The 13,198-nt window shown below is 37.8% G+C and overlaps 1 protein-coding gene across 1 annotated transcript in view; it reads right to left on the bottom strand.

Annotated features, from left to right (window-relative positions):
* Positions 1–13,198, bottom strand: part of tbc1d22a (TBC1 domain family, member 22a) — a gene marked incomplete in the record, with an annotated part of 156,978 nt that overhangs the window by 25,352 nt on the left and 118,428 nt on the right. Inside the window, 1 exon segment of the mRNA XM_036148865.1 lies at positions 8,730–8,825. Within this exon segment, the coding sequence (XP_036004758.1) occupies positions 8,730–8,825 (96 nt within the window).

The following is a 13,198-nucleotide window of genomic DNA, read 5'->3' as shown; positions in this document are numbered from 1 at the left end:
CCAGAGGCTAAAATCTCTCACTTAAAGCACCAAATCAGGGGGGAAATAATTCCCTGACATGGTATAAATGTATTTAGAGTTGCTTGATGAACATAAAAATCATGAAGCTGGAAGCTTTAAAGCAGCAATAACAAAAAATGTCATGTCATGGATCATGAAGACAGAAGCTGACGGACAATTGGAGCTGGAAAAAGTAAGGACAGCATTTGGCTTTGTGCCTGTGTGCGCTGTGATGGTGTTTGACTGAGAGTGGCTGGGGAGGAAGAACAGTCATGATACAGTGTTTTAGTTTCCACATGAGAACAAAAGAGTCTGGTATGGGTCCTGCTCATATGATGTCATCAGAGGGCTAAAGTGGCCACTAGACTGGAGGAGAACCCTTGCTTATCTTGCCAGCACGCACAATGAAGAGGAGAATAAGAGAGGGTAAATATCTCTAATGCTCACTGTGGGGAGAACTTAAGTCAAGATGGGTACTTTGGGGTCACTGCGTCTCAATAACAACCAGCCGCCACTTACATCCCAACCAATTGTGTGGGGAGGCATACCAACTTAAAATATTTTTTGGACTTTGGTAAGCTCTACATAGACTATAGCTGGAACTCTAGGCTTTATTTAAATTAGACAAAGCTGAGCCATCTGCAACAAACAAGATGGATTTGGTGATAAAGCAAAATAAAAAAAAGCTCCATCATGCAAACTTAACTACGGTGGAGGATTTGTGATGCTGAGGGCCCTTTTCTCTCATAACGATGTTTGGAAACTAGATTTAATGGCTTCATAAACCTTTTTGAAATACCAAGACACTATGAATAAGAGTCTGATGGACTGAAATGATTTGATCTTTCAGCAAGACAGTGATGGAAAACATGTAGTTAAATCAAAACAGAATTCCTATAAAAAACCTGAGGTTGGGAGCTGAAGAGAACAGAACCTAAGAGAGGACCCAGACTCTGGAGGATCTTGAGAGAGTACATGGAATTGAAAAGATTGCTCTCTGTATGCGCCACCCTTGTGAAATGTTTTAGAAGTGTTGTCCTTTTAACAAAGAGAGATTGTACAAATTATTAAGAGCAGGGGTAAAAGTTATTTCTAAAATCAAATAATGGTTGGCTGTTCCAGAGTGAGATCTCTTTACTGCAACAAACGATACATTTAAGGCTCTTTATACAACTTTACCAAGGGTCCCAATGAATATTTGGGAAAGTTTAAATATACAAACTTCAAATGTATTTCACATTTCAAATTCATAATAGCACTGCTTTCAGACATCAGCATACATCTTTAAAGTTATATTGTAAAGGATTCATTATATTGATTTAGGTCTAAATTCCATGTCTTGCAAAAAAAAAATCTTTTATTTTGAATGTATTTCAGTCTGCCATTGCGAACCAATAAATCTACAACCAGTGTACATTATAATTATGTCTTCTTTAAATAGGAGCACTTGTATTGACAAAACATTTTAGCAAAAACAGCACAAGAATAAAATGGCTCACTTAAGTGGTACAGAAAACGACAAAAGTATGGAACATGGAATTTTGTGTGTGTGTGTGGGGGGGGACGGGGACGCTGTCTTCCACTTAGCTTTCCATTAATATCACAGAATACAGCTTTATATGAGCAGCCATCTTCCATCTCTCTTAACCTTTCTCTTATTTATCCATCTTTCTGTCCCTTTTTTAAGTTTCTGTGTCCATCATGTATCTTTATACATGGTTTTATTTTGAAGGCTACCTGCCTTTCTTCCTACCTAATTCTTGATTGAATGAAACATTTTTAAAATCTAGATCTGCCAGAACTTAGAATTTTTTTGAGCATAACTTTATTCAGTTTTAATATTAGGACATTCGGGATCTGCTTCTGATCCATTCATGGGGTCCATCTAGCAACAAAAGTGTGTTTTCCAAGAATAAAGCAGCCATCGGTTTTCAGGGATGGACAGGTGGATTTTTGTTTCCAACAGACAGGCGTTTGGTGATTCGCGACAATCCAAGCAAATGGTATTTTTGTAGGACACCTGAACATGACCATAGAGCTGTTTACTTATTGAGAATGTGCTGCATTGAGCGTTATTACTTATAATAATCCAGTTTAAACTGATGTGATCATCCTCATATTTGTATCAGGCAAACGTTCTCAGTATATTGAAGTAATTAGGGCACCATGTGAAATAAACGAATGCGTCCTTTTTCTGTTGTAAAGTAATTTTGTTATTACAAGGGCCCACCTTGTTAAATGGTAGGGGTTAACAGTGCAAAAAAGCATTTCAGGGCTGTATACTCACCTTTTACTCTTGTGCACCAGCGCAAAAGTTAAGTGCACCTAAATCACATTTAACACCTCAGTTTAACAGGTTCACTTTAGTTTTGTTTCTTTATATCGCTGTTCATACTGACAGTATTAACTTGTAAATGACTAACAATCTGGTCAACATACTTTCTTTTTAAACAATATGTTGGTGCTCATTTTATATTATGAATTTTCACTTCGTAATGTAAAATGATTAAAAGAAAATAATGGCAGACGAAGTTCTGCTTCATCTCTCATCATCAACCCATCAGTATCATGTTGTCTAATTTCCTTTAAACCCAAAAACACCTGTATGCTACTAGAGCCTTTGTAGGGACAGCTGTTTTTCAGGTTACACAACAGGCTGCCCCAGCCAATAAAGTTACACGCATAGCTTCAGGCTATTTCTGATGTTTTCATAACTTGTTAATGAGAAAAGGGTTTTGGCAATATAGATTTGATTAATTGTTTATCCCGTTTTTTATCCTTTTCATTAATTTGGCAACTGCTCAACAAAGGAAGAGTTTGTGGGTCTATATATTTACAGCAGTTGAGCTGCACTGGATGCTTATGTTTTAATCTTAAGAAGAAGAAACAACTGTTTTTGCAACAACCTGACAAGACCTGAGAGATCCGCTATGTGCCAAGTTTATAGCTAATTGCTCTAGTATTACTAGAGTCATTAGTATTCATTCCTCTTAAACAGTGTTATCCTTTTGCTTCACAGATTGGACCAACCGGTGGTAAGAATAGGCATTAAGGTCCAATTTAAAAGTTTAAATTTAAGCGGGTTTAGGTAATACCTAAATAACTCTGGTCAGAGTTGACTTAACAATCTAAAAATACTTTCTTTTGAAAACAGTACAGGGGCTGAATTGCAATTAAGTACTTAAAGTATTGCAAACTTTGAAAAAAAAATAAATACATAACCCAGAACTAATTGATTAAAATTTGTTTTAAATATCACGAAAAGTTTGGCCAGTACTGCAAGTAAGGATGTGAAATGCATTGATTGTAAACCCGGTAAATAAAATCAATTTTTTTAGAGAAGGATGCATTGAGAAATAGATGCCTTAATGCCTTAATTGATGTGTTTTTGTACCTTCTGTACTTTTATATGTAATGTACTGTTGAGAATTAAAAATATATCTTAGTTGGGGTTACTGAGGAAAGCAGAGTGAGGTCTGTCCCTCCCTGCTCCAGCGTAAGATAAACATGGAGTTTTATTGTCCTGAGGGGGTGGTCAGCAGGAGAGGGGGTCAGTCATCCTCCCACTGAGCCATGCAGGAGGAGTTTAAAAGTTGATAAAAGGAATGTCTTGGTAAAACTTACTTCAGACAGACAGACTTATCCACCGCGGTGAGAACAACATTTTGTAAATGGTATGTACTCTGTCTCCATATTTAATTTCTATGAATTAAATATGTATTTAAATCGTTCTACCTCTGATCAATGATTCCTCATTTATTGTCAAATCTTAAACCGGGGTAAAAATGGGCCTTTAGTAGCGAAGCAGGATTAGGCCAATAATAAATAAATCACAGTACCCAGTATGTTTTAATGTCAAACTACTAGAGTGAATATTTTGCTTTTTAAAGGAGAAGTCCGGTCAAAATCAGAATTCAAACTGCTGAAAGTACTTTAAATATAAAACTACTACATACTGTGCAAAAAAATATAGGTTTTTTTAATTATGAATAATTTTCATTTAATCATGTTTATGTGGAGGAATCCATCTTGGTCAAGAATAGTACTACCACCTCCTATTTTTTTACGTCACTCGGCGGACCCGCAGTTGAGCAAGTTTCAACGCTTTGTTTGTCACGGCGCACTATTTTCCAACATGGCGACGACTGGTGTTCTGTACGAAGCAGAGAGTGATGAAGTACTTAGTGACAGTGATGAGAGTTCTGTGGAGCTATCATCATCTGATAGCGATATGGATTTTTTAGAAGAGTTTCTTGACAGAAACCGGACTTTTGACGGAATCCAGCGTACCTATTTCCAGTGCAAACTCAGTCGGGTCCTACAATATATATGTATACACGCGTGTGTGTGTGTGTGTGTGTGTGTGTGTGTGTGCGCGTGTGTGTGTGCGCGCGCTCCGCCGCAGGACGGCTTTGCCGGCGCTGCAGCGGAGCGCGCGCACACACACAGCGGAGGAGAGATCGCTGAAGTGACTTAAGTTATATATTTTCCCTCTAGTGAAAAGGGGAGGTGGTCATTATTGTATAAATATTAAAATATAAGAGCGTTCCAGCACATGCTGGGGCGGAGGGATACCACATCACATGTGGTATCCCTCCGCCCCTCTGCTCGGTGACCATCCCCGCAAATTCTAAATAAAAATTCTAAAATAAAAAATAACTTACCGAAAATCCTCGCTCTCATGTCATGTTCAAAACATTCTTCTTCAAAATGGTTGCTGCATATGACGTGTTTTCTCTCTGGCCAGAAGTTAGATGGCAAATCCGCTCTGTTCAAGTTGGCAATCCAGCAATGAGCCCGGTGGCTCATGAATCGGGAAGTTGAAATAAGCAATGTTTTTTCTACTTTTACCAGTTGTGTTGGAACATCCGATGGCCATGCACGTGAGCATTGTTGCTTCAGCAAAAGCTCTTGGGAATGTCAGTGGTGAAGTCTTCTGGAAATCCGAAAAAATTGTTGATGATCGCAGCTGTGTAGAACGGCTCCTATTGCCTTTGCATGGAAAGCGGAGAGAAATGCTGTCACCGCTTCCGCTTTTCCACGCCCCAGGATGTGATGTCAAACGCCCCTTACTGCTCAAATATGGGCAGTAATGTCAGCCCCTATACACAGTGATTCAGACGACAATTTATGTTTTTATTTTCTTATTGATTAAAGATAAGTTCATTAAATAACCACAAACGTATTAGTTTTAGTTATAGCTAATGATACCCTGATTTTTCCTTGTTGACCGGACTTCCCCTTTAAAGTAAAAAAAACAACACCTAAACCAATTCAGACATCTACAAACAGAGTCAGAAACATTAATACATTTCTAAAGGAAATATTTGTATGAATCCCAATAGATATATTATTTCTACAAAACATTACAAAATGGTATTTCAGGTTATGAAAAACTAAAAGACCAAAATACACCACTCCCTTATGGCTTTTTTATGCCTGAACATAAGAAAGGGGTCTAAATGTTAAGGAAATCCTACAAATAAAAAGTCATATCTTCAAACTCAGAAAGCCTCTAGTGCTTCCTGCAGTAAGTAAATTGTGTTTTATTAACTAAAATACAGGTCTTAGATGGAAGCCAACCCTTCCCAGCTTGAATAGATTGTTTTTCAATAAGTTTCCCCCCTGTTTGCAATGAAAGGAGCTACAGTAACTCTCTGATGGGTTGGACCTCCGCAGTGCTAAGAGCAATTTCTTAATCAAGCAAGAAACACCAGAATTCTACTGTGATTTCAATAAATAAAAGCCAGCATGAAATATTGGTGGGATCCAATTTCCATTCTGAGGTATTGCGGTGGAAAACTGCTGTTCTCAGATTTGTTGTGACACGCTTTAACATTTCAGGTTCCATTTTAAGAGGGGCTTTGTTAACATGAGGGTGGAGTGGAAGACAGTAATTTATGCATTATGTTCTTTACTTGTTCCAAACTGTCGCTTGATGAAAGCTGAATCTGACTCGCCTATTTAAAAACATACCTTTAAAGCGCGCTCTCTCTGGGGAGATTTTATTTCCTGACAAACATATCAGAGGGCTCAGAGAAAGTTTAAATGTCAAAATTACATATTTTTACAAAGTCAAATTTACTGAGTTCTAAAGCAGTTTTTCAAGTACAAATAAAGAAACTTTATGATCACTTTAGGTCGCAGATTTCTACAGCGGTAAGACTTTTAAAAGGTAATCTGCAAAAACTGAAGAGTGGAGGAACGGAACGGCACGATGGATGGATGGATGAATGGATGGATGGACGATGGGACAACCCCTGTGTTTCCAAACTTCATAAAACCTGTGATATGGAGAATTCCACGAACAGAATCTCAATCATAGAGTTCTGCTTTCATTAATTTCAAACAAACTCTCCACACAGTTGTTGTTTTTTTGTGAACATTTCAAAAAAGACGGTTACTACTTTCCAACCCCAAGAGTATTAATACCACAGTAAAACGCAACGGTCTTAACTCATTCCGCTGAATATCAGTGATTATGTTTTTTGGCAAAACGGCGTCGGTGTGTACTGATGGCGAGAGAGGCACATGCCAAATAATTAAAGTGTGCAATAGATTCTTCGCGTGTATTCTTTTGCTTTTTCCATCGCTCCAAAGTTTAATCTGCTCTCACTTTCATTGCCAACCTGATCCTCTCCTCCCTCTACGCCTCATCTTTGCCGTCTCATCTATATGAGGATGGATTATTTGCCCTTGGCACACCACTTGGTAGTCTGCATGGCAAGCCAGCCGGTAAGTAGACCTATAGGAAGCTGGAGCGAAAAAAAAAAGGACTCCTAAATGTATTCCTGCTTGTATATTTGTGCTTGCAAGGTAGCCGGGTTATTAAAAATGTTTGTAGGTGGGCTATAAATAAAAACAAAACAAAACCTAAACATATGCAGGGGGGAAAAAGTGCAGAGAAGAGTAAAGTAAGGGGGAAACAAGGGTCCATGGTAGAGCCAAGACTGGCTGACCGAGCTCAAAGGAGCCTTTATGTTGCAGCAAGAACAGTATTTAGACAGTGAGGACAACAAGAAGCTTCCACCAAAACATAAACTACAGCTGCATACAAACAGGAAAATGTTTCTACACCTTTAATTAAATAATAATAACAAACTGTGGTTAGTAAAGCAAGGTTTCTCATCTGCCTTGAGGAGTTGTATTAGCTTCCAAGCTTCTAATATAACATTATATATTGTTTGGATCATAACCTGTTCTAAATGGTAGGGGTAGAAGATGGCTGTGTTGCTATACAAATGTGTGCATATTTCTTAATCTGATTTCTTATCCGGTTTCTCTTCTTATTCTGTTTCTATTTCAACTGTATACACAGAGTACCTTGCTACAGTATTTGATTGTTGGACTTTCTCATATTACAGCCACATGCATGTATTTTATGGTGGTTTTGTCTGACAAACCAAAACAAAGTAGAGAATAATTGTGAAGTGGAAGGAAATGTGTTTTTTTTTTCTTTTTTTTTATACAAATATGAATCTGAAAAGTGTGGCATGCACTTATTATTCAAACACCCCTTACTCCGCTACCCCAAATGGAATGCAAGGCAACTAATCTCCTTCATAAGTAATGTGATTAGTAAAATAGGTACACCTGTGAGTTATTTAACCTCAATATAATTCTGTTTTTTTCTGTTTCTGGCCTAAGAGGGTTTGTTAGAGAACATTAGTGGACAAACAGCTTTGTGAAGCTCAAGGACAATAGCAGATTGCGGAGTTGTTGATCAGAGAAACAGCCAAGGACCTACGGTAAGACTGGAGGAGGAGCAAACATTCACAGAATATGTCAACAGGAGAAGCATTCCTCCTGGACTGAACAATAAAGCCTTTAAGGAAGATTAGTAGTGAGAAAAACGTTCTTGAAAGTTAGTTATAAAAGGTCCTGTTTGCAGGGTGAACCCAATCAAAGTTTTGCCTATGCAATATATGGAGGAAAACAAACCCTACACATCACCCTTATCGGACCATCAAAGAGGTGGCAATGGCCAAACCCCGACCATACTGGAAGAAAACCTGCTAGAGACAGCAAAGGACTTGAGACTGGGGTGGAGAATCATCTTCCAAAAGCACAGCCACCCTAAAAATACAGATAGAGCTACAGTTGAATGGTTTCGATCAGAGCAAAGTCATTAATCGAGACTGACCAAGTCACTGAGTGCACCTAAACCCAACAGCAATGGGCGAAAAAATAAATAATTAAAAAAAAAATCTCAATTCAATTCCGAAATACTGAGTACCGCAAGTAGCACTGAGCGGTTGCTGTAGTGCAAGGTAGAAAAAAAGGTGTTAGTCAAATGAGCAAAAAGGTTAAACGGTCAAATAAGAACATGAAGTCACCCAAAGAAGACGAGATGATGCTTGTGGGTGATAGATTATTTTTTAGAGTTGATTGTTACTACAGTTAAAAAGGCAGGTCTCTTGCAGTGAGCTGGCGACCAATGTCACCTTCTGGCAGCTGGCTACTGTCATCTACTAATGCACTCAGAACTTTTGAACAGCACGGGTAATGACCAGGGAGGTAATGAAGAAGGATGTAGGGCATGATCATCTACGGTCTGCTCTAATGTTATTAAAACCTGTACGGACAATTCATTTTCATTTACCAATGGAGGTGAGTTCGCCATCTACATTTTCCACAAGTCGCATATTTATAACGCATAAAGCTGCTTGAAGGATGGTCGACTCCAACGCCGGGTTGTACAGCGTGCCGTTGTCTTTTGTGCAGATTACCTGGAAATCCCGCTCCTCCAGAATCTCTTTCCTCCACCTCACCAAGAAGGCAGCGCACACGTACAGGTGGAAATGAGAGAAGCCTTCTGGTTCAGCCTGGAAACACAGAAATGAAAGGTTTAACATTTCACAGCACCTTCTTTACTTTTGACATAAAGGGTAGTGTTTCTTTTGCTAAATTACTGAATGCATATAGTCTACAACGGGGCCATTAAACCGGGAGAAATGCTGCTATGTTTGCAACACCCTGCTGCAGGGGTCAGCAATTTGCAGCTCCAGAGCCACATGAGGCTCTTATAAAAACCAAAAGAAATACTTTGGATTATAGTGGCAATAGGAAGTTTATGCAATAGCTGCATAGATCATCTACAACAGAGTGAGACTAATGGAACAATACTTTTTAAAGTCATTGTATGTTATTTAGCTGTATGTTCTTTTTGCGCTTCAGATTTTTACGGGCTACCCATCTTTCTTTCATTTTTCATAATTATGGACTCATTGAGCTAGCTTTGTTCTACTTAAGATTTTTTTTTCCCTTTGCAAAAGATGATTAATCTCATCTGTAAATCATTTTAAAAATCCATTTATCATTTTTATAAATTATTTAACTTTCACAATAAAACATTATTCTTGCATCTTTATAAATTTCATCGTTTGTTTTGGCTCAAAGGGAATTTTATTTCATAGCAGCAAGGACAAATATGGCTCTTTGGATCGAAGGGGTTGAGACCATATTCTTTGCTTCATTTTCTGAATTAGTGTAAAGTTCCACCAGGAACACGACATGTCCAGTTTAATGTATTAACTTCTTAAATAAAAATCCATCTATGTAAGCTTCCCAGTCAAAGTGAGAGACTACCAAGACCTGGACCAGAAATGACAGCCTTCCATTCTCAGAGCGATCTTGCAATATTAAAAAATATGCTTGTGCTTCTTTAAAGGAGCCTAGCATAAGTTCCAGGATTTTTGCAGACATCTGCCCCTTCTGGTGACAAGTGGAAATGACACCAGTGTTGTGCGCATGCATGGGAGAAGAGGAAAAGCATCTGCCACTTCGGCTGCACAGGTCTTTCGTTTAGAGGCACAATGTCTTCTGAGGTAAGAAAGCTATAAATATTGAAGTGGGCCCGAGTTAAAAATATTGTTCTCTCACTAATGCATTGATTATGGCGGAGATTTAAAGAAGTCAGGTGAACAAGAGCAGAGAGCGCGCTACACCCACTCTCTGAGGATTCGTCCAGTATCTCTCTCTCATAAACTGTCTAATCCAGCCAATAGAGGTAGCTGCGGTAAACAGAGGATAACTTATTTTACATGTCGGACAATTGTAAGGGCATGTATGGGGTAAAAAATAAAATAAACGTTTAACCACAAAACTTGCACTATGCACTTTTAAAGATTTAGATTCATTAAAGGGGAGGAAAATAATTAGACTATGTGGCTCATATGCTGTAATGTTAATCAAAGAGGTGCATTCAGACATATTTCTAGAGGTTAACAGGTTTTATTGATTGTTCTCATGGAACAAAAAAAAAAGTTTAAACAGCAAAAATGTGCATAAAATGTGGAAACATTAGCTGGCAGACTACTAAATTGTACAAAGTTCAGGTCAAGATCAAAACAACATAGAACTCCAGTAATAAATATGTTTTATTTGTATATAAAATTCAGCCAACTGATTTCATTAGTAAAGGTGACAACCGTACTTTGTCCTATTCATGATGGCAGCTTTCTAAAAAAGAAATCCAGGCAGTGCTGGAACAAAACTCACCGGGAATATAAAGGTGTGGAGTAAATTATGGCACTAATTTGAGGTGAAACTTTATATAGCATTTTGCTATAGGCAAAACTAAGAATCATTTTGGCATGTTGGGGTTGCTAAAACCGTGCAAGGCTTTCATCACATTTCCTGCTTACATACACAACCTATTTAGAGCAAAACATAAAAAGGCAGACAAAGAGAAAAAGCAAAATGGAGCCCATTTTTTTTTTCTGTCAGCAACCAAAAAATGTACATTTGCAGGGTGACAGAGACAAAAGGAAGACACAAATCCCCTTTCCATAGCGCCGCCTTTTATTTCAGGCCCTTGTTACAATCACCGGCTTACTTTTTTTTTCTTCCTGACGCTGAAATGAGCAGGGGGAATTAAAGAGGAAGGAAGACAAAGGATGAGATGTTCCCTGTTCTATTCATTCCACTCCAGAGCCCCATCAGAGAGAGAATAATTACAGCCCTGTTGAATGCACGTCACTTAGGAGTATATGCTCATGGAGGAGGACGAAGATCTCAGTATGGGAGTGTTTCTGAATGCAATGCTTTGGTTACATTTAAAACAATTCTATTTTAAATTATGTCGTGGTCATTGGATATCCGGCTTTTATTTTGGCTCAACTGGGTGTAAGTTGAATAAATACTGACTAAAATACTGAGATAGGAACAGGCCGAAAAGTAATAGCCAGAGCGTGCCTCATCTCCTCTGGATAGACAGTTTCAATAATATTTTTGAGCGACACACGTTAGTTTCCTCTGTTCTTGAGACTGACAGCAATCTGAGAAATTTCTGTCCCTGTTTTTACAACTTGTCAGAACTTTTTATTTATTTTTATTTTTTTACGGCTTCCTTCAAAGTGTTTCATGGAGAAACTGCCTCGCAACGGAAACAAGAAAAGGCTCAGGAAATATGTTTCCATTAGATCACAACTAGAAAACGGGATGAAAATCAGATCTTTTCTCAGAATGACATTAGCTACATCACACTGAGAAAAATAAGATGACATATTTATTTTTTCAACTTTATTTTGGCTTATTGCACCGAGTGAATCCCATGGTGTGGTAGCTCACATGCTCATAGAAAAGTGTAAAAGAGAAACTCATACTCTCTTATTAAACAACTGTTTATAAATTATTATTCAGCTGTGCTTCCGGTACTGTCAACTTTGACAGTATTTAAAAAAAAAAAAAACAGCTGCAAAATAAAGTGACTCACTCTAAGACTGTTATTGGATTTTGTAGCCTCTCTTCAATGCAAGAAAGCTGTCAAAAGATTGGCACATAGTGCCACAAAATGTATGTTTAGCTGTTCATAAGATACTTTAGAAGACTTTCATTCAACTAGGGACTCAACAGTAAAAATGGATATTTGAAGAGAAAATAAGAACGCCATCAATTCCAGGATTTTCTATATCAGGACATCATTTTCAACTGGTCTTAACTAGGTTTTGAAATAAGTAAAGTATAACTCGAAATGTTACAAGGGATTACACACAGGGGTTACTTGAGAAAGATGAAGCTAAAATGAAAAACCATCCACCACCACGCATTGCTTGACAGAGGTAATGAGATGTTTGCACGAATTTGTTGCTCACCAAACATCTCTACTGTGGTCTGATCTGTCTCAGACATCTTGTGTTTCATTGGGTCTTGCAGATGCAGGGATTCAAACATAAACTGCACCGTCATATTCTTGTTAGAACCAAATGAGCTCTATTGGGCATGTTTTTTTTTTCCCTAAGATTCAACATACAAGAGAAAAAAAAATAAAGACATCAATGGGATCTAATGAAGTAATCTGAAGAGCTTGCAAAATTCTACCAAGCAGAAATGGACATCCGCATTTAGATGTCATGCAATGCGGGGAATAATCTATAAATGTAACACAGACATAATGATTCTTGTACGCGTCTTGTGCAATGTTCTGGATGAAACACGGCTGATGTTCTGGCCCCAGATACAGAGGCTTTGCTCAGAGACATTTGACAGAACATTAAATCCTCTTATGCCAGAGTAACTCCATTCATGAGAAAGCAAACACTAGAAACACATTTAGTACTCTGCTATAACAGTTAAACCACCTAATATTGGAGTCATTTCAGATACTACAAACTAGGGGTGGACAATAATTCAATATCAATAAATATCGCAATATAACTTTATTCAATAATGATGATATAACATTTCCGATATTTCAATATACATTACAGTCTATGATTATAGCATCTGTCAGTGACTGGCGTTCTGGGTTTTTTGTATTATGTGTTTTGTTTTTTTTAAAGCAAAAACTTCTAAAATGTTATATTGGAGGAGTTTTATAAACATGGTAAAATTATTGTCACAAGTTTGTACAAGCATCTGTTGTGAACATTCTTTGCAGTCTTTCTGATGCTATTATTTTGTGTATATCGATATCGTAATTAACGTATTTTTCGGACTATAAATCGCATCAGTCAAAAAAAAAAATGTGTCATAAAGAGTAAGAAAACATAAGTCTCACTGGACTATAAGTCGGACCAGACTATATGTATTTATTTAAAAACTTATTTCACGCAACCCCAAGATTAAAAACTGACATTTAATATTGTAAGGCAACTTTGTCCCAATTCAATAAAAGGCTGCACAGTGGGAGCACTTAGTAGTAGCACTATTGCCTTGCAGCAAGAAGGTCCTGGGTTCAAATCCCAAGTCTGGGGTC

This window comes from Fundulus heteroclitus, chromosome 17 (assembly GCF_011125445.2).
Source record: "Fundulus heteroclitus isolate FHET01 chromosome 17, MU-UCD_Fhet_4.1, whole genome shotgun sequence".
NCBI lineage: Eukaryota > Metazoa > Chordata > Actinopteri > Cyprinodontiformes > Fundulidae > Fundulus > Fundulus heteroclitus.
The sequence above is the reverse complement of the archived record's forward strand: the minus strand, read 5'-3'. Positions and strand labels throughout refer to the sequence as shown.